Source organism: Hyposmocoma kahamanoa, unplaced genomic scaffold, assembly GCF_003589595.1.
Source record: "Hyposmocoma kahamanoa isolate Upper Pololo Valley unplaced genomic scaffold, ASM358959v1 92, whole genome shotgun sequence".
Lineage (NCBI taxonomy): Eukaryota > Metazoa > Arthropoda > Insecta > Lepidoptera > Cosmopterigidae > Hyposmocoma > Hyposmocoma kahamanoa.
Window position 1 is genome coordinate 6,781,237 of NW_020654748.1, and position 23,834 is coordinate 6,805,070.

General features: G+C 35.5%; 1 protein-coding gene across 3 annotated transcripts in view; it reads right to left on the reverse strand.

The window, feature by feature from the left end:
* LOC113236573 (cAMP-specific 3',5'-cyclic phosphodiesterase) overlaps positions 1-23,834 on the reverse strand; it is a 572,464-nt gene that overhangs the window by 128,293 nt on the left and 420,337 nt on the right. For 2 of the 3 annotated variants that reach the window (XM_026472708.1, XM_026472710.1), the window contains 2 exons: positions 16,494-16,691; positions 13,531-13,566 (listed from right to left, as the gene is read on the reverse strand). In XM_026472708.1, the coding sequence (XP_026328493.1) occupies positions 13,531-13,566; positions 16,494-16,691 (234 nt within the window). The remainder of the gene's footprint in view (positions 1-13,530; positions 13,567-16,493; positions 16,692-23,834) is intronic. The other variant, XM_026472709.1, reaches the window with a different exon arrangement.

A 23,834-nucleotide genomic window follows, 5' to 3' on the forward strand; every position in this document is an offset into this window, starting at 1 on the left:
AACTGTCAATTTGTTTCTGAGTAGAACCGTGTGAAGAAAGGTGTTAAACAAAGTTAACTCCTAACCTGTAAGCCGTAAAATTAGTTTTTATATGACTTACTTATTGCATCATTAGCGAATGACGTTTTAAGAAACCTTTTAAGCCATTTGATCTGTAATTACATAAATACAAAATTAAACTAAGAAGCTGGAATTCCTTTAGACCTTTCACTTGAAGGAAGGCTCTCAGAATCAAAAGATCGGCTAGGTGGTCAGGTATCTTAGGGCATCGATTGTACTTGATACTACACTAAGTACATTACTTAAACTAGACTCTTTGGTTCTATGAGTAATGGCCACCACGACTATTATTAGCACCAGTAGTAACACTCCCACATCTTCCTTTAATTTTAAGTCTTCGTTATGACACGCAGACACGCAGGTATTATTTTAAGGCCTCAGTACGTGAGCTGCAAGTATGCTAAGTTTAAAAATCAATTTATGTTTATAGAGTTCTCAGGTTTTCGCGATTGTTCCATTTTGAAAATGAAACTATGTTGTCGGATCTATATTGATTATATTTGTTTTTTCTAACAAATCAACGTTTTAGACCTTTTACCATAGAAACTGATTACGGCTAACTGAGATGGTCAAATCGTTAACCTAATAATATATTAATAAAAAATAACGTGGTTTGCATTAATATTATACATAACTCGTTGATAACTTTACCATCTCAATCATGTGGTCGTGGGACCTGTAAGAGTGTTCAATTCCAATCAATTTATACTTTTACGTATTAATTAAGGATAGATTAATGAGGATTTGTTTAATATTTCTGATTGTTGGAGGATTTTTACAATACTGTTTTTTTTTTTAAGTTACCTACACCATACAATTAATCATTATAACAATACAAGTAAACTAATAGGAAGGTTCATATTTCAAAATACTTGTTCCAAATTAATTAGTTTTATTTCAAACTGAAATCAAGATCTCTTTGTAGTGGAAATGTACTGTATATAAAATATCAAGTTGAATTGCTGCATTTTTTAATCTCTCACTTAACTCCCGGGTCTGGGATCTATTAATAGAATCCTAGGGCCCGTTGCAACGACGGCAGCACGTGTATTCCATTAACGCCCACACGAGTTATGAACTGAATAATTTTATTTCATTTTAATATACAGAGTGTTATAAGAAGGTAGGAACTTATTTGGTGAAATGCTCACAAAATAAAGTAATCTATAACTTTTAATTTTATTCCCGATCCAGTTACGTACGTGGAAATATTTTTTTGTTATAAATATCACCAGCTAAGAAGTGAAACAAAGAAACAAACAAAAACTATTCATTAGGTCTTGCTCTCTCATAAGCAAAAAACATGCACCGAAATTTAACATCTAAACAATGAAATCTAAAATGGTATTTTATTTGAAGTGCGGCATAACATTTTATTTTACCTTGTATAACAGACCTTTAAAAGAGGCTCTCGTATTTATTGATCAACGCTTCATGTGACCCTTGAGTTAAGCTTGAAATAATGAGGTATAGTATTATATAAGCACATTTTATTTATATATATTCAAGTTCAAGATTAATTTATACATTTTAAATTAACAATTTTGTATCTTTCGGTTTATCAATGTCGGTTTGCTCTTGTATCGAGTACTTTTATGCATCCCTCGTTGGAGGGTAGAGCCATAGTATAATAAGAGCAAGTAGGGCAACTCCCACCTGTTCTACGTGTAAATGCCTACACTTGGCTCGGAGCTTAAGGTTGCTTCATTATTATTTTAGTTGTACCTACAGGTTGTAAACATAATTTGAAATATTAAGATATTAATCACAGTAATCTTGTGCTATATTGTCATCACGTCGTTGAATAACCTTTGTCAAATGCAGTAGGTATTTATGTACCATACATATCAGTGGCGAGGCGTGAAAATTGTCGTTAGTAAAGTCGGAGCAACGCAAAAAACGGCCTTAACAAAAAGTGGTGCCTGGATGACACTTAAACGAACAGATATTAGCACACAAGGTACTAGTACACTTCATTTCACTGGTTAAGTTATTCTACATATAAAATTGAGCACAAAATTTAGTGAATTACTACTAAAGCGTAGAAAGTTTTAGGCAACACGGTGGGAAACGAGTTATATGGACGCCTCGCCTCATACGTATATTTTTGTACCATGTATGTATTTTTATACCAGTATCCAGGATTGATATTTTGTTTTTGGGTAAGATTATGGAATAGAAACGTAATGCAGAACAATTCTGAATTTGAGGCACTCTTGTTGAAACTGCCACAAACATAATAATAAACACTTTTACTATTTGACATCATTTTGAAACACCGAGCGACCGCTTCACTAATTAATGGCGCGTGTGACGACTCGCGCTGTAGAAGGCGAGTGCATTGCGAGATTATGCGAATGTGTACGTACGTCGTACGTACACTGACTCATTAGTAACATCTACCCTTGGAGGCAATTCCAAAGTCTCGAACGCCATCGTCGAGTACCTCCACCTACCCGTATTTTAAATGATATATTTCGGGGAACGTGCTCACGTATTAAATGATTTCATTCTACCCGCTCCTTTTTGTCACCGGTCTACCAGAGGCAGTGCAGGAATTCACCCTTATGTACAAGTTCAATCAATTCACACAATTCGTATTGCTACGCGTACAGTTAAGGAATGGAATTTTTCGCCGTGCTCTGTATTAAGGATGTCCTCAAAAAGGGCCAGAACAAATGCACCAAAAATAATAGAGCGCAGGCAGCAAACAAAGTGTGTCAGGAATGCAGCTGGAGATGTATACGTAATAAATTCTTATAATAGTCGTCTTCATGTCGATTGCATGAGAAGTCAGAGGCATTGTCTCGTCTATTTTCATAATTTAATTAGTCTAGGTTAAAGTTTGTGGTGAAATTAGTTTCACTTTAAGGTCTATTTGAAGTTTCTGAATATGGAACTTATTGTTTGCCTATTTTCAGTAAAATAACCCACGTACCCCACCCACTCGTCTGTATGTTCAGATACTGTCTATTAAATACAGTTTGTCAACCGTGATTCTATCTATTCACCGTGAAACCTTATTTGAACCTATTGTTTTCCATAAAATATAAACTTTTATTAAAAAATGCAAATATTATTAAAGTTTCTGCAAAAGGTAGTGTCTAACGAAGTAATGGGTTTTACATGTTACCAGAGAAGAATGGTGGCGAAACACTAGGGTGAAATATTTTTATAAATTTATCGTGTTCCGTCTTTGTTAATGGTAACCACGTTGGCCAGCCGCATAGCTCAACTGGCGCAATGATTAGGTCCAAAGTTCAATTCTTGCAAAGAACAATTTAGGAAACGGTCTTTCTAAAATTGATTTTGAATGTTCTGGGTTGTGATCCCTTATTTAATTTCGTTACTCGTGCACATGAATATTCTTTAGCACAAAGTCAGGTAAATTATCCTCACGGTATCTCTCCAACGTATTGTTTTCTGCTTTTAAGTGTTTGTCAGAACTGAAAATCTATTTTCACGTGCTTAATGAAGTCGAGATTCCGTAAAGTGCACATGGACTGAATTTTGTATTATGTCTTGTACAAATTCGATTTCGTCTTCTTTATCTCCCTATATTCAATTTATCTTCTAAACCTCTGCGATTTTTGAAGGCACATACGGTAAAGAGTGACACTCAGCTTTTTTTGCATTATTAATGAAATAAATTCTAGGGAATCGTAGACTGAGAATAGAATGTCAGGTATGAATTAACCTTTAAGTAAGGGGGTAACAAACCGATGCGCCATAATATGTCAACCGGTGGACCACCACCATGAAACTGTCGCAAGAGCGAAATGATTAAATTTTTCTTGCGAAAATCGCGTGATCACACGTCAAAAGTGCTTCTACCACATGAAAGTCATAAAGTAATACGAACTCTACGAGCGATTACACACGGCGGGTTTTTTGCAGCGATGCAAACGCGATGCAGTAGCTAGTCGTCTACCTTTACACACGTGCGACTCGCACACGCGATGCAAACGCTATGCAAACGCGCGAGTGCATCGATACAGAGGCGCGGTTGCATCGCTACACTTGTGATTTATAAGCGATTGTGTTGATCCAGTCGCACGTTTGTATTGATGCAGCCGCGCGTTTGCATCGATACAATCGCCTATAAATCGCAAGTGTAGCAATGCAATGGCGCGTTCCACAAAAACACATTTGATCGCTGTTTAAAGTCGCCGTGTGTAACCACTCTAAGAAACAAATTATATGTATTATGTGTTGTAACTATCCTTTTTAAACATGGAAAACTTATCTACTATATTTGTTCGTAGAAATTTGAAACCTAGTAAAATTTTCTAATACGCTAAGGCTTCGGATATTGTATCCAATACAAAAATAATACGAAAATAGATTTTCGCGAATTTGTCACTCTGCGAAAATTTAAATAAACAGAAATTATAATAGGATGGCATCTTTTTGTTACGTCTTGTGTTCACTGACTTGATCCATTTTAATGTTATTAATGGAGTTACATGAACTTTTATTATGCTGGGGCATCTTGATTATGAAATTTAAATCCCTGTAATTTTTATTGACTATCAATGTCACGAACATAAGCCTCTCGTAGACGGTTCTACCAATTGGTTGTTTAGGCATTTATTTTCTAAGATCTCTGCAGCTAATCTGATAATTTATTTAAGACCTGTAGCATTAGTTTTTACTAATTTATTAAAAGTAAACAAAGATCGACAATATATATTAATGGTCATTTCGCATATTGGTCAATATGCGATAAAATAATTGAAATCCATTAGTATTATACATATATTTCCAAATAGCTGACCATTTACACAACTACCATTTCTACCTTAGATGTCTCGGAATTGTAGTATTTTAAAAAACATGCGGGAGTACGCCTAACTATTGATCCTACAGATTATCCAGCTTTCGCCATCCATTTGGACGGCAGCGGTCGTACCATAATCGTGTCTGACGTTCTTTTTACTAAAATTGAGCATAATGTCTGCCTATCCACAATGTCAGAGAAGTAAAGCGGCTATTACAGCTAAATACTGACAATAAATAGGTATGAATCCTTTATACTTGTACAAGCACAATGCAAACGCACACCGGCACATTTAATCCCACAGAGCGAACCTCCTGTTCACTCTTTTATAACAAAGCTTTGGCAATATTCTGTAAAAGAACTCAGGTCTCAGAGAAATAGAGAGGGCTTATGAAAAATATGGTTTTGGAAATGCGTAGTAGCCATTTTGTTAATGATATAAAAAAAATATAGAATAATGTAGATGCAACACACGACAATCGATATTTTGTACTTATAGAAATAGGTATGTGGGAAGAAGTGTACAACTACAAAATAGGAAACTTAAAACTTGAAACCCGCATTCTGCTGCTTAATTAACGTACCATAGATATAAGCCTATATAAATCTCGACTATTAACTAACGTATGCCTTAGAGAATAGCAATAATTTACATCCAACGATGGTAAACGCAAACGTGTGCGTTGAGAAATTACTATGTTAAATACGTCATAAGAACTGATCTACTTGTTGACAATTAGACTGTATGGACTTAGAAGAATCTAGCCATTAATATCGACCATTGAATAAGTATTACAGATTAACTCAGTATGATTCAGCAAAGCGGTAGCTCAAATGCATTATTCATTAACATTTACAAGCAATGACAATAAAGTTCATAATTAACTATGTTTAATAACTGGTTGTGTATATGTGCAATTGTTGCGCAACAATCTATGCGGTTGGAGCGGAGGGCCACCATGAATCACTTACGTCATAGGTCTAGAGGTCGCTTTTATTTCTCGTAAGAGTTTATATCTCGTTTAAATGGGCGTAAGTTTCGTATGCCTGATTCCTGGCGAATAATATGGGATGGTACATTTAATGAACGAGTAACAACATTTTTAAGCCACATGTGTTGTATAATGCTATTGACGGTTTAGTTAAATTAAAACCACATGTGAACATGCTTGCTTCTACAATTGTAACCCTTTCAATGCCAGCTTTACCCGTCAATGTTTAGTGAGTTCTCAGACAGAAATGCCTTCATATACTTAGAATACATCACCCTAATTAACCAGTAGGAGAGTGTAGACAATCTACGACGGAAGATACTAAAACAGAATTACGGTAATTGCCAAGTACAGGCAGTTGATCCTAACTGACGCATCAATGGATTACTAATTGATCTTTCACCCTTTGTAATTAATATCATTTGTTTTCAAGGTGAATCAAAGTATCCGTTCTTGTTTAATAGTAAGATGTTCCCAGTTACAAGCGGTGTCAAGTCTCTTTTCACTTTAAATCGACTGCAATAGAAGGAAGGTAGATATCGTTGCGAGATAATCTTTTAAGTGGATGTTTCTATAAAAAACATACTTCGTTATAAAACTTGTATCTAAGCATATTTAGAGGTCATTATTAGCAAACACACGACAGAGTTGATATTTTTTAATTTCAACCTAAAACTTAATCTTTCGCATTGAGTTTGAGCTCTGACTTTTTCGGAATTTATGTACGAAATTGAATTTGAAGGCAATCATTGTGACGTCGAAGAAGGTTCACAAGCCTCGAAAAACGTATGAATTCCCCAACCTGCATTGGGCCAGCGTAGCGAAATATTGGTCTAAATCCTGAGGGAACGTATTAATAGGTCGATGATGATGATGAAGATGAAATAAGACTCTGATTCAGGCAGCGGTAAAGACAGTCAAAGAAATCAAAGTATCTAGGCTATTCGCAAAGTTAACAATACGAATCTGGGCAGGGAAAAGAATGACGTACGACGCCAGAAACGACTCAGAATCCCAATGACGCTGAGACATGCGAAGTTATTGATCAAAAAGCGAAATGTAGAACCGAAGATACACAAATGGCAAATTCGTAAAATGGGCCTTTTGCTTTAAAAACTGATAACACGCGGTTTTATACATAATATATTTTATTGCGAAATGGAGTATGAAAAATGTGTCGCAACAAACATTGACTGTCTAGAAAATTCTTATGTCCAGATTTGTACTTTGATATATTCCATATATATATATATATATATATATATATATATTATAGATCTATCTAGATATATAGATAGATCTGCCTACGCAATTTGTCTTCTATTTTCTCCTAAAATAAAACCCGTGCCCAGATTTTCGTCTTGATAAATTCGTAAAATGACATGAGTCATCTAAGAGTCTGTGGGAACGACAGAGCTTTCGGTAACGTTGGCAAAACATGAAATATACTGTGTTTTATTTAAGCTATTCTATTTGCCTACCATGTCATTGCTTATGGTCGAAACTTCTTTTTTGGCGTAAATTCGCTAGGTTTGTTTAGCTTTACGTTGTATTTAATAATGCGCCAGATAACAACTCCAATTACTCGATCTCAAACTTGGGAATTTCCCGTACTACGAGTGAACACCCAGTTACTAAACAAATTAAGAAAAGTTCATTCCCAAATTGGTCAAAAAGTTTGGCCTCCGAGGTCGTCGAACATAAATGAACTTAATAGAACACGTGTTTTTTAGTGAAACGATCAATCTTGACAGAGTTCTTAAGAGTTCTTCCTCGTAAAGTTCAGTATTGTGGTAATTTAATTTCTGAGATTTGCGAGCCGATAATTCTACCTTATTACTTGGATGTAATGAGTCTGAAACCTCTGATTTGATTTCATTCAATTCAGTTTTAAATTTGTATCAAGAGGATCGTAATTAAATCAATACAAAGTTGAGTCATACGGTGACGTACGTAGTAGAGTTCACTCATGTAGCCATAAAGTAACCAAATTAGAATTATTTATTTCCACAACAACAAAAGTCCATACAAGTTAATAACACGATGTCTGTCCAGTATATTACCTATACAAGAAGTAATGATACCAATTTTATTATAATCTAATAGTGGATCATTTGAATAGAAAGCACAAAGGGCTGGGTTAAACGTAGATCACACAGGTCTTCCTTTATTATTTTAATATTTTCAGTTGTAATAAGATAACCCAAAAAAGATCTCTATTATGTCAGACCAAACCTAATATTAGGACCTAGGTCCTTTTATTTAGGGGAATGTGAAACGAGCTCTATGCAACCAAAAGTTAGTACTCACGCATCGCGACGGGTGCGTTCGTCCCAAAACTTCTCCCAGAAACTGGATCTATTTTTGATTCGAAGTACGCTTGTACTGAGAGTACGGGGTAGCGTACTGCCGCTGCTGCTACCCGATATGCCGGTCGCCATGCTGTGCTCTGACGCCGAGCTCTTCGGGATGAAACTGACACCACTGGTGCCGCCCAGTCTCTCCGACTGGGATTCTGACCGCTGCATTATGCTTCTTTCAGTTTACACACTCTACGTGATACTACGAGCCATTTCAGATGCCAACTGACAACGCTTCAACGTTGTCATCGTCACGAGTTCGACCTCACAAATTTCTCACCCACGCATATTGTGACAAGTTTTTAAATTCATGTGTCACGCAGAATTACCCTATAACTTATGTAACACAAAATCTGTTCACTAACCAAAACGTCACAATAGGATACCTACTGACAGATTTTATCACATCAATCAATGTGAAATGCAACCGTGTACGCTGATACCATTATCACATTTGTATGTCCTTATCGAGAACACGTTGTAAGTGAAATATATTTTTAATATAACAGTTGGAGTATCACAATAGCTAAAAGATAATCAATAATAAAGAAACTATGAATATATCCTCAAAAAATATTGTTGACGGTTAGGCCGGGTCCGAGAGGCATCCTTGGCACTAATTAACTATATAGCCGTAGTTCGATCACCGCGAGCTGCAGCTGAGAGGCCGAACACTTGCTGCGGCCGGCTTGCCGGACCACTGAACGACCTCGATACTGCCAACGGGTTTCAACTACACTCAGTGTTTGCACGTTTTTTTTACATAATGCATGAGTACAATCACTTTGCGTTTTGAGAGCAAATGGAACTTTTTTAGAAACTGAGAGGAATGGAAGTCACATTTTAAGAAGGGTTGGAGGGGGGGTTACAGCGGCTGAACAGATAGGGTGCATCGCGTGTCGCTGGGCATGGGAGGTGGCGTGTCGCCGGCAGCCCGCGCGGACTATCAATGGAGGCGAGGCGGTGAGGCACAGCGGTGGCGGCGTCCCACTCGCTCAGAGCGCCGCGCGCGCCCGGCCTCCGCCGCCGTCGCCCGGCCGCCGCGCCGCCGAGAGCGCGCGACTCCGCCCGAGGATAAATTTGGCACTAATGGAAACTGGCAGCGGTGAGCGCCGGTAATCAATGTTCGACGTGCAAATCGAGGACCACAGAGGACATTATCAATGCTAAGCGGGATTCAAATGCACTTCAAATGCAAATTGGCACCTAATTATTCTCTACCTGCTGTTATAAGGCAATGTGGAATAATACCGTCTCAAAAGAAATACACAAAGCACTACTTTTGCTAACAAAAAAATCGTAACTTTAAAAACACACGAAACATTTAAATAAATTGAAGAACTTTAGCAATTACGCAGATGATCGGTCCCTCACTCTGATTTCTATGACCACCGTATTTTCCTGTTATGCTACCACCATATGTTCGTTGTGACATTGCTCCATGGGGATAGGCTGTTGAGAAAAGGTAGCACTGTTTGTACGCGGCGGTGAATTGGAAATGTGCAGCGGATTTCCCGCCGTGAATGGTTTTATTGTAGCGCCCGTGAACTTGAAACGTGCTCATTGATTTCTACAAAAACGCGCATTCAGTGAAAGAGAAGGCAAATTTTTTGCTCACCTACGTTTGTGAGGCTGTTATTAACCTTGTTGGATAGATTAGATCAGTGTTTTAATTAATACATGCAAGTATTCATGTTAGCTCTACATAGAGAAAAAAAATAGAAATAACCAAGTCATGCTTTATATCAATAGAAAAACACTGAAGGATGCTGATAAGGAAAAGTAATGAATAAGCCCCCGAATCACGGACACTCGCGATTATGTCGTAATTATTAATACTATACTGCCAGTCCATGAACACAAGTATAACGAAGGTATTTATCGATTGGTCCTATATACAAGGGCCAAAGCGCAAAATCACAATTTTACAGGGGAGGCTTCCTAACTTTAAATCTGGCATATTTTCAAGATTTCATTGTGTTTCGAGGTCTCCATGAATATGTTTGGTTTTGTTTTAACATTACCTTATAATGAAATGAAGCATTTCGAGTTCTTAGGTTTTCGTGATTGTTACATAGGAAATGAAACTATTTTTGGAATAAATCTTTGTTTGAAAAAAACAAATATACGCGATTTAAATCCGGAAAAATACTTCCATTTTCGAAATGAAGCAATCCCTACAAAAAAGTGAAAATGATGAAATTGTTAGTTTGGCCTTTAAACTTAGGACCCATCGCTATTAACATTACAGCATGCTTAGAGCGACGTTCTATCGCGGACGGTTTTTGATTTAAACAATTGGTAAAAAGATAGCGCAGAATCGTTTTTATTTACTCATGCTACACTCCCGGGTTACACGCCCAAAGACGTCCATTCACGTAGACACGCTAAAAAGTCCTTAAATATAGCGTAACTATGATTACTTGTAGTTATTTAATTTAAACAAATTTGCATCAAAAGTAGAATATGAGTAAAATTTAATAACGACACCTAGTTATATAATTATTCTTATCGGGAAGTTGAATTTAATAGATTGTGTCTGGTTTTTTCTGTGTTCAACTAAATCTCGGGTCCAAATCTTTATGCCGAGTGTACTTATTTGCATAATAACATAAGGCTCAGGTATCCATCCAGGAAACCTTTCATATTTTCCCCGTTATCAGAGCTGAAGTTCTCCGTTTCTAATTTATCTTTAGCCTAGGTATTCTGTTATTTGTAAAAGTGTATTGCACATTTTTATGAAAACTTTTCTTTACAATGGTTTCTATGTTACATAAAGGTTAAGAATTCTCCACGAATTACTTCAAAATAAGTGCTTTAATGATACAAAGAGTTTTTTTAACTATCTCAAAATATATGTTGTCTAGTTTAAAGGTATATGCATATATATATATGATTTGCATTTTATTGTTTAATTTTCTTTTGTTTATAATTTAATAATAAATAATATATCCACCTGTATAATTAGTACTTTTTACCTGAAATATAGGATTCTCTTAGTTCTGGTATATGTGTTATAATTTACATTGATCCACATAATTAGCCTTTAGTTATTACTTTGTACAATAAGTTATTCAATAAACAGTTTTATTTATTTGTTAGAACTTGTAAAATACACAAATTCTTTTTAGTTTATTTTGAACATTGGGAAATACCACGTTAGATTATTATTACTTAATTGAAGATTATTTACGCTTTAAGCATTAAATTTTGTTTCAGCTACGTACAGATTTTTCTGTAGATAGAGAGTAATACTCATCAATTTAATCATCATACTTTCTTGTCCTATTACTGGAGCCTCGGTGTAGTATGCTTTCTTCTTCTAATAGTATCTATATGGGTTAATACACTTAAATTAAGTCTTAGTCGTTAGCTGAGTCCAGAATAACAGCATATACAGTATGTTACAAAAATATTGAATATATTTAAGCTGGTGGTTCATGACAATGATTGGATCCAGAACTGCACCCGTATGGAAATCACGTTTTTATACATGTGATATCATTTGCCAATGCGTGAGGTGCGAACCGTATTCCTTAGAAAAGGCATGTATTTCAATGTTCAGCAGCCAAAAAAATCTAAACGGTCATCTTTTTTAACGATTGATTCTCTTTCTCTGAGACATAAAATAAATTAAATGTTTGATTTGTATAAATTAACTTTGATAGCTTTACGTTGAGTTTTAAAACCTTAGTTTTAAAATAAACGATATTTTTGTATGTTTGATATATACATATATTAATTGTTCCATCTGTGTTAGTTGATCTACGGATAAATTAACAAATTTTATCTTAACAAATGAGCATTAAAAATACAATGTACTTAAATACTTATTTTTTAAACTAAGTAAATGTTGATTATACTTGTATCCTATTATATTAAATATAACTTATCCGTAGGTCAACTAACATAGACGGAACAATTAATATATCTATATTAATATCCCTTAGAAAATACTTTTAGTATGGATGCGATGCGGCCACGTGCAGCTCAGAGGGTTAGCTCCAACCCTAAGAATGTACGGGGTTATTTGTAGCATACTAATAACTTCACAGGACTATATTACTAACATCGTAAACAAAAACTTTTTTTCATGCTTTTAAAAATTCATAATATTGTAGTTGTGTACAAAAACAAAAATATTCAGAAAGGTCGCTGTAAAAAGTGATAACAATGTGCGGTAACAAAAGAAAGTGGGTCGTCGTTGAGGTACCAAATACAGACCTAAAAATTCTTGTGTTGTGGTCTTTGCGAGGTTGTTAATATTATACAAATAATCCTGTATGTCATCGTTTGATCGGAGTTATACAAAGCGTTAATCAAATGAGATAGTATTAATAGTGAAATCTGAGCTGTCTGAAGCGATCACAAAATAATTCAATGGTTTGTAATTGAAAGATCGTCGTTTAGAGATAAAGTAATTGATGTTCATTAAGAGGTGGGTTTGGAATGAGTATGACATTACAGTATGAAATTACAGTGGTCATTTAGATCTCGATCGTCGACATGTTAGATAATTTTGGTACGGTTTTTTGTAAAAATGTTAAGTTTGTATTTTACCCACTTTATCATATCATTTTTATTGTGACGTTTCAAGATTTTCGTTAAAAATATCCGTTTTAAAAACGTTTAGTCGATCGATAAACGGACTTGATGAGAAACCACGTCAAAATGTAAAAACATGAAATGTAATGGTTTCAATTCTTAGATTTTTCTCGATTGCATCGTCGTTTTTTTGATTGCGACACAAAACATTAATTTGTTTGAAAAAAAAAAACGCGATTTGATTAAAAAAAAAATTTTCATTTCCTATAATATAATGAAAAGCTGAATTAATTAATTGTATTATGAAGTTCCTTGCAGTTTTTACTGTATGCTTTGTTTTGCATTAGTTAATTTTTTTTGGGAATTATCATATCATATCTAATGACGTCTAATTAAAGTTCTTTAATGCGCGAACTCTATTTTTTAAATAGGTAACTAATTTTGTAGCGAGTTTTATGGGCTTCGTTGTGAACGTGAAATTAATTACCGGTATTTAAATGAAGCTTACAGCGTACTATAAGGTTTACTTTTGTCTGTAAGACACTTTATTTAGTAATATTAAAATCTTAAAACAAAACTTAAATATATAACGCACATTTGTGCGAACCACATTTACTCTGTTATAATTTGATCACAGTAGGCAATTGATAGACATAAATCAAAAGCACAAAAAGGAATAACAAACTCATGAAGCTCACAATGAAAGCGATACACACAGGAAAGCGAGAATCTGCGAAAGTAAAGAAAGCCAGGCTTGATGATAATAAATGGTGCGAAGGTAAATCATACGTACGCTCTGTCCAGCTGTGCCGCCTCGGACTCCTTGAATCTGCAAGCAATTAAAAAATAAGGAGAAGAAAGAAAGGATGATGACCTCAGTGTACACGTACTTTTAATGCCACCTAAGCGGGTCAGGCCGTCGTTTACAAGTCACATTTATATGCGGGGTTTAGCTTCACACCAAAATACTGTGCTCGAGTAGTGTAGTGAAGAAGTGATGGCCATAGCATGATGTTCTACAAATCGTCTACAGGTCTCACCGCTGTGCGGTCGCCGTGCTTCAAATTGTGTTATTTCGCTCGTGCTAGCGACAGCGAAAGCGACGTACACATTTGTTGGTTTTATCGTTTACACAAAAAGTACAAGGGTAGCATGCTATCGCCAGTATTATGTGGGCTGTTTGTGAGTAAGCTGCTACAAGAATGTTAGTTTTACAACATACAGTATTAAACAGCTAACATAGTTTATACGTAGCTTACTTTGTTCCTGCATCCGAAGCAGTATCTTGCATTTAAAGTGGCTCCATTCGGTTTATCTTTATATGAAAGTTCGTGCACTCTGCGAATTGCTTGTCAGTTTTGTGAGTTGTGGGAGTTTCAATTGGATTCATTTGCATTTCTCTGATCACAGAAAGTATTTTGTTCTCAATTTACTTTGCATCGTCGTGTTCTTTTGTAATTAACAGTGTTAGTAATTAAAACGTGGATGCAATATAGTTTGGTTAGTGGTAGTTAAATATTAGCCAAAAATAAGTGCGACGAGTATTTTCAAGACCGAGACACTCGATAATGTTAATACATTAACTAATGTTAATACGCTAAATAACGAAAAGTTATTTCAGTCTGTTCAAAATCAAAGGTTTCAAAATGTTGGCTAGAATATCATATATAATACACTGAGTACAGACGTAACGTAGGATAACTATCTATTTGATCTACCCACACGTTGTCATATCATACAAGAGTCCGATTCTTGTTATATTTTGAAGCAAATTGCCGCCACTGACTCGGAGAGGTCGTATTTTTTCCCACACTTTATTAACTCCCCAAGAAATAGAAGTTAATTGAATCGATATATCGATTCGAGAACAGTGGTCTATCTCAAACATAACTCATTCACAGAATAGTTGCTTGTCAAAAATAACGATTTGGGTCTTAGCAGTATCTCGATACGGCCACTAGTATCAAAAATCTTTAATCTAAGCGTGAGCCGTTTCCAGATCGCAAGGCGATGCCAACGCCATTTTTATATAAAATGGCTTTCATTTCTCACCGGTTGGTGTCTTATTTTTCCTTACGACTATCGTGTCGAAATCGATTTGAACGACTGAAGTCTCGTTGAAGGTCTAACGAGAGTGTGAGTGTTTTTAATCACTGAATAATCGATTTGCGTCCTTGTAGTTGAAGGTGTTTCGACAATAAAGGTTCCGTAGGTGTATAATTGCATGACTAATCATGCTATGTGTAGTGAAATTCCGAACACAATGGCATCAGTGGATTAACTGTCCCTTACAATATTAGTGGACGAAATTTATAATATTGACGTAAACTAATCACAGCATAGAACATGATGCTTTGAAACGAACTGTGTGTGAATAATATTTTTCTGTCCAAATGTAAGGTAGGGTCCATTCGTATTAAAAGGTGCGTAATGGAATAGCGCCAGATTTATCAATACCCGTCTAGATGCCTGGTGCACAAGTGTTTTTTTTCTAATTTTATTGTTTTGCCATTGGCCTGGCACAGTGGTCGGCAAACTCAACAGTAGAGCGTACAGTACAATTTTTTAAACTAAAACCATAGTAGGTATAATAAGACAAATGGAAACTCCATACAAAACATTTACATTTACATAATCTCGCGATGCATTCGCGTTGCATAGCGCCGTCTTACGTGCTTTTCATTATTATGCGAATATGAGCGTCCGTACACGGCACACGGTGACCGTGCACACATACAAGCCGCGCTACTACATTGTGTGGAGTTACCTACGTAGTTAGTAGGTACATTGTTACTACTCTAATTAGAGTACTCTTGGCTTTTACTAAAAGCGTCCTCAGTCTGATGAAGGTACGTTCCCTGAGGTTGACCCCTTCCAACTTTCTCATCCACACTTGTCTTGTATACCTGATCAGTATCGGTATTTTGTGGAAGAGCTACAGTCAAGAAGTTAAAGAACTGCATATGGCTCGAGAGCCGCGATTTGCCGACCACTGGTCTGGTATATCGTCACCGAAATGGCAAAAGTACTAAAGCATCAATGTAGACAGACAATTTTTCTTTCTACTGCGACCTATCTGTATTCTGCACGGACTAGAGCAAAAAAGAGAGCTATAGAACTGTACCCTATTATTGATTGTATTACAAGCGACAACAAAAAGTTATCTTAAAGGGTTCTGTCTTTCCGGCGACGATATTTTATTCATATCTCAATGATGAACACCTACTGACTTTTTGCTTTTGTAATTACACTAAAAGATTAAGATCAATCGTGGTTATTAAGTGATGATATAATTATTTGGCTTTTTTGTGTTCTAAGTATGATTAAGTGTAGTGTTGATTATATTCTTATAAAATTATCTTATTTAAGACGATACAGTTTTGTAAATCTGGTTTTAACACAAATGCAAATATTCTGCTTCAAAAAACAAGGTTCTTCATGATTAAATCCTCTGCTTTAACGTCCATTTCTTCAGGTATTATATTATCCCTTGGCACTGTATTTTAAATTGTGACATAGATAATATGAAATAAATGATAATGTAATTGTCGATAATGACGATGATTCCATTAACAAACCCAAATTATCAAATGTGAAAACGCAGAACACACGAGAACATTAGCTAGACTAGCAAATGTACCAGTACGGGGCAAACTTTCTCTTCAACAAGGTACTTCTAAGTAGATTAAGTTTAAATATATGAGTAAATACTACTTGCATTTGTGTTGTTCTATATGACGTTATTGGCGAACTCACCTTTCGCTGGCGATGGAACTGTTCCTCGACATAGATTTGGGTGACATCTCGAAGTCTGAGTCGGAGCGGTAGAGGAAGGACTCGCGGCGCTGCGGCATGGCCTGGAGGACGAGCGCGGCGGAGGGGGAGCCCCCCTCCAGGGGCGACCGAGCACCCCCCGCACCGGCTCCCGCTCCCCCGCCATTCTCCACATCGAAGCTGGAACAATAGAGGCGAAAATTAACCTTGGTACAAAAAACAATACTCCCGGATTATCAGCACCACTGTCCGTAGGGATGTGCGCTTTATTAAAAGACGTTTATCTTTACACAAAATAAAGTTTTCCTAAATTATTTATGTACAGTCAAAGCACAATTTTACATTTCTAATAATTGTAGTAACTAAACAAATTATGCAATAAATTATATTATATATAAATTTTTATAATTTTTAATATAAATTATATATATATTAAATACTTTTCGTCAGCAAAAATACAAAAAAATTTGGACTTAGCCCAAAAGTACGAGTAGCTTGGCATAATCACAATAGAGTAAACATAGTTTTACTATAGTTCGATAATCATTTACGTAAAACCAACGAAGTCTTAATAAGCAAATGAACAAACTGTTTCAAGTGCTACGACGAAATCCATAATTACCTTCTTCGAACTGTCATATTAATATCCTATTTAAAAACACTAAAAAAAACACAACACTTGTATGTCCACAGAATCTACTGCCCAACAGACTACATTTTGTATACTAAAACATTGTTCATTATTTTATAATGAAACTACATAACCTTACACGTGTTAAAGTCTTGCTCTATTAAACAATAAACCTTTTTACGAAATGGAAAATAATAGATATGTTATCGTGACGCTCGTAGACACAATTTGATAATTATCTTTGTGGAGGATTATAAGGATAACAAACCGTTTAGTCAAGTTAGAATACGGTAGAATTAATGATGATATGACATATGATATTTGTTAATTAATCTTTGAACATGTTGAATGATTAGTTTAGCATTTAAATCTGAACAAATAAAATTTTAATCTACCATAATCTCCGTACAGAGCATTAAAAAAACCGACCTCAAAAGTTCGTGGAATTACATCTATTTGCCAAGTTTTATTGAAATCTGTTACCGGAAAGTGCGCAAAAACGATTCATCCCCTAGTTTGCCACCCTTGGAGGTGGAATATTTTCTTCAAATTTAAATGAGAACACTACTGAGGTACCCTCTTTCCAACGAAATGAGAATCATCCAAATCGGGTCACAAATACCAGAGTTATGGCGTAAGACACATAAAAAAACATACAGACGAATTGAGAACCTCCTCCTTTTTTGAAGTCTGTCAAAAATTGGTAGAGCGAACGAGATTCGAGTCCTGTCAGGCTGAAAGAATTAATCTTTATGTTCTTTCTATTTTTTATGATACCAAGTGAAGAGACGAACAAGTCGTGCGCCTGGTGGTAAGCGTCACGTCTCTCCATAACAGTTGCAGTGCAATTGTATTATGCATCTTTCGCATAAAATATGCAAGTCTGTAATATACTATAAATAGCCGCTCAGTGCTTTAAAACTCAAAAATCTGAGGTGCACAGCCATTGCGCCCTTCACCCTGAGACATAAGTTGAAAAGTCTCATGTGCCTGTAATTCCACTAGCACCGTCACCCTTCAAAACTGGAACGCAATAATGCTCGGTGGCAGAAATAGTTAAGGTGGCAGTATCTCCCTGGATGAACTCTTTCACAAAGAACTCTACTGCTACTAAAACTTTACTGTTCGATCTTTGTACTAATAATTATTAAAAACTAGCGGAGTAATGTCAGAAAAAAAATATTATGGTTGTAAAACATTCATTACAATTAATATTTCAAAACAAAGTTGTTACAATAGATTTTTCAAGAGCATTGTTGTAGACATTAAATGAAGTTTGTAAAGTTAAAAAGATTAACGTACTTTTACGTTTGTTCTGTGTAAGTCAGAGCATATTTAACAACGATTTTCGCGATATTTGTCTTTGGTTTTCCATATATGGAGAGTCTGATTAAACGAGCTCATTTTGTACGGAAAATAAAATATTTACTTTGTTCTAAAACCCATTTACAAAGTGATATTAAACCGCACGAGCGCCGCGATGTTCGAGTTACTCTGATTCGAAAATCAACTAGATTAAAATGAGTATTTACATTCAACACATTTGCATCACAATAACAGTAAAGAGCTTTATTTTTAAAGCGACATCTAGAGGAAAATTAGTGCACACCTGTACTTTGTGGGGAGGTAAGCCCAGCTGTTCGTTTATGTAGTACTCACAATTACCGCAAGATGTCATTTAAAAAACGCGCGAGAATAAAAAGGTCTCAAGTGCCGCTAAAATGATTTCTCTACCGCGTTCCGGGTGCAATTTAGGTTGCCGTGCTTCTGTAGTGCCTCTAATATGTTTGCAGAGGCACGTACAGATTGCTGTTTTATAATAATACGAAGCGTTGTTCTTCAAATAGCATCCTTAGCGCCCGTCTCGACAGGTGGGGCACTCCGATGATGATGCGGCGCTGGGTGCAGCTGCACACGGCAGCAGGCTACATTAAAAAAAATTGTACGCAATTGTTTCTAACACTAGTTTAAGTTACATTGTTATAAACACTATGGATTCATGAGTTCGAAATAAATTATTATTATAATTATTTTACATAATAAATTAAATTGAATTATTTTAGAATATAATTATTATGTATAAAGAGTATGGTAAAGTATAGTATGGTATAATGGGCTGGCGTACAAAATATTACAACATTTCTAAGTAACATTGTTCCAAATAAAATAATTAGAAATAACTTACGTAAACGAATGATACATACTTTAAACATTACAAGTCACATTTAAAACAGAATAAATAAAGAAACAAATAAAATGTAGTAGGTAATTGACTAAGAACTTATTAACTTTTATTGTTTATTCGAATTATAATTTAAGGTCCTTGCACAAAGAAATCAGTGAATAATAAATGGTCACCATTGCCGGAGTATATAAAAAATGAAGAACATTTAAAAGGGTGCTCATAATCGTGTTATAGTTACATTTTGCGCTACGTATACATAACATAAATCCTAACTAATAAAAATTCTAACATAAAGACTAAATTTAAAACAAAAACTTTGCTCTATTCTTTATATTCTGCTTGTTTAGGGTTTTCCCTCTGAAGTCCTATATTATACGGTACAGGGAATTGGCAAGCTTAACACGAAATACTTGGTATGATTGTATAGAACATTATAACGAAAATTCAACATTGCCCCAATCTCCGTATTAAAAATAAATAAATTTGTCAGTTCCTTATAACAGGATGTTCCAAGTAGTAAGTAGTAAGTAATGCTGCATTCAAAAACTACTCAAAAATTTCTTGCTTCATTTGGAAATCAGATGGTGATCACTTCGATTCCCAAATGAAGCAAGTCACTTTTCAGAAGTCTTTGAATGGAGTATTAGAGTAGCCTGGTCTACGAACACGCACTTATGGTTTGAGATGGTGTAGAATGAAAACAAAAAGTGTTAGAAAACCAACAATAATTTTATTTAGTACTGTATTAATCTGACTCTTACATTGTTAATGTGCGCATTATTGCGTTCCGGTTTGGAAAAATAAGGGTGTTGGTGAAATTACAGGTACATGGAACTTTTCAACTTGTCTCGGAATGACGGGCGCAGTGGCAGTGCCCCTAAGATCTTTGCGATTTAAACTCTGATTAGCATTACAACTTTTAGGGATAGGCGTGTCGCTTACCACCAGGCGCACGACTTGTTCGTCCCGTCACATTATAAAAAAAGTCCCATGTGCCTGTAATTTCACCAGCACCCTTACCGTTCACAATCGGAAAGCAGTAATCCTCTCCATTATGGCTTGGTGGTCGAAATACGTAAGGTTGCAGTACTTTCCTGGACGTCCAGAAAAAACGATACAGCCATCTAACCGGGTAAGATGAATGGCATTGATATTCTGCTTTTCGGCTCAGAGTTGCCAGTTTACCTTTTGTACCTAATTATCTGCCAGATCGATTGATATTTCGTAGAAACAATGATTTCAACGACAAAATCATATGACGGAACTGTCAATTGCCTGACAGATAATTTAGTTGAAACCGGATGGCATCGAGTATATTACCAGAAATAGAGACGAAATGTCATTTAATTTGTTTTAAAACTATTCTGCCATATCATTACTGTGATAACTGCGCTTCAATTGGCTAGACCGAGTTCGAAACAATTGGCGGGTGTCGTCAATGTGTGTCGTCAACTGTTTCACTTCAAATCGACCAGTTAACTTGAGTTTTGCTATAATGGACGCAAATTGCAAAATTACGTATTTAATATTTAATTACCGATGAAATGTGATTCCGTTTGTTTTGTAATTAGATGTTTTGCAGTTTTTCCCATACCATCGAATAGAACAGCACGGCATTGTTCGAGATATTGTCTTTGTTACAATAAATACAGAATATTTTTTGGAATATACGGAGTCGTACTAACAATTCAGTAGTTGGCCTGTCTATATTTCAGTGCAAACGGGAGTTGATATTATAAGAGCTGTATCGCTAATGTGTCACCAGGAATATATGGCCCTTATTTCGTCTCTATTTCTGGTTATATACTCGATGCCGGATGGTTTTAATGGTTCTACTCGTATTGTGTAATCATCATTGATGAAAAAGAAATATAAGTCCACCATGTAAATGTAAAATTTACATAAAATGTAAAAAGCATAGAAGCACTGTACAAAGAACAACTGGTCTGCTTCGCTGAATAAATAATTGAGATCTAAGTGGGTGTCAACGCCAAGTTATATTAAACTTTGACTTTTTGGTTATTAAGCAAGTTTTTCCTTTGATGTTTTTTTGCAAAATCAACTTATCTATATATTATTATATTATTAAACTTTATTGTAAAGAATTTAGGTAGGTATACGTTGTTCCCATTTCCTTAATACGACGAAGTACAAAAGACAACTGAGATTCATGGAAATGATATCCAACAAAAGTGAAGCAAAGCAAAACAAAACAAAACATTTGCGAAGTAGGCTCTACATTTATGTACGCTCGTAATAACTCTAAATAAACAACAACAAAATAGAACTCGTTTGTAAACGACAACATCATAAATGTCGAATAGCGATGTGTGACTTTGAATGTTACTAATACTAATCATTCGCCTAAGTCGAATCCAAGTATAATCATTCGCCCCGAGTTGCATGATTACCGACATCGAACGCCTCTGCCTTTCGGTCGGGTCTACGAATCGATTGATTATTATGTCGGAACTACTTGGGACTTCATCAGATCACTCTTCATATCCATATCAAAATATCCCTGTCCCCGTCACAATTACGGTATTTACCATACATCAGAGAGGGCTAGTGATCACGAGCAGAAATGCTCTATGGATTAATAGTGCTAATTAGTAATAAATGATCATTCAGATCATTCGAATACGAAAATTAGTAGATTACTAATTTGACGTTCGAATAACAGGATTAGTAATTACTAACGAGTCGAATATCGAAATCATTCACAATCGCGCATCGCTAATGCTGAATCACTCAGTAAATAAAAATAAAGATTTAGTATCCACATTTCACATGACATGCTAAATTGCGTACAAATTTCGATGTAGAATTTAAATTTAATTGGGTCTAGCCGTGTCAGCAACTGGTGTAATGTGACGTGAGACGTCATCAACTCTTTTCGGGCGTAAAATGTTTTTTTTTTATGAGACCAAGTGACGGAACGAACAAAGTTGTGCGCCTGATAGTAAACGAGCGCCTGTCCATAGCAGCTGCAGTGCCACTTAGAGCTTTAAATCGTAAAGATCTGATGGCACCATCGAGTATATAACCAGAAATAGAGACAAAATGTCTGTGAAACTTGTTTGAAAACTATTCTGCCATATCATTACTGTGACAACTGCGCTCTGATTGGCTAGCCCGAGTTCGAAACAATTGACGGGTGTCGTCAACGGGTGTCGTGAAATGTTTCACTTCAAATCGACCAGTGATCTTAAGCTTTGCTATAATGGACGAAAATTGCAAATTTACATATTTAATATTTAATTACCGATGAAATGTGATTCCGTTTGTTTTGTAATAAGATGTTTTGCTGTTTTTCCCACACCACCGAATAGAACAGCACGGCATTGTTAGAGATATTATCTTTATTACAATAAATACAGAATATTTTTTGGAATATACGGAGACATACACACAGGTTATTAGTTGGCCTGTCTATATTTCAGTACAAACGAGAGTTGATATATATAACAGCCGTATCGCTAATGTGTTACCAGGAATATATGGCCCTTATTTCGTCTCTATTTCTGGTTATTTACTCGATGGATGACATTGTCACTGCGCTATAAGTTGACAAGTCCATGTACCTGTAATTTCATCCTTAAACTTCAAAACTGAAACGCAGTAATGCTCACGGTGACAGTACTTCCCTGGACGGATTCTTTCACAACATAGACTACTAAAGTGATTTTCATTATAACGAAAAGTGACCCGTTATCCTTTGATATCTGTCACAACAACCGAACCCCACAAAATGCTTTTGAAGGGCTCCAGCAACTATTGGGTTCCCATTCAAGAACGTTCTCAATAATGAATTGTTGTGCAACAATGACGTAACGCTATTTAAGGGTGTTGGACCCGAAAAGAGATGTTCACGCAATTTGCGCTCCAAGTCATCGAGATCAAAACAATACCACAGCGTTTAATCGAAGCTACATGGTGATGATACGAAAGACTTAAAACTTACTTACGTACTTAACTTTAAACTTTTTTTTACTAGTTTCCTTTTCGCGTAACGACGAGTTATTTACGTTAAAATCCCATTTCTAGGATTATTATTTTATTATTAAACAACAAGCGAGAATTTACCTAAACGTATTATCACCTAAAAGTATTATCTTATTCACTCATCACTAATGTTAAATATAATTATTTACCGATAACGTTTTGTTCAATATTATATAATGATATATAAAGGAAGGAAAACTGTCATTAGCTTTAATCTTAGCCTATATACTATGTAAAATACCTTATGTAACGCCGTTGGTTTTCCTAACAAATAAATAAAATACATACTTTTACTTATTTTCTGATTTCTTCTTGTGTAATATATATTTAAACACAAGTAATCTCGGTACACAGTCATCCCCTAGTTTGCCACTCTTAAAGGTGGAATATTTTCTTTAATTTAAATGGAACTGTTGAATATTTAGTATTTTTGATAGTTTTGAATTTTAATTATTAACTAATATAGCATAGGGTTTTTGTATTACTAACAAATTATGGACTA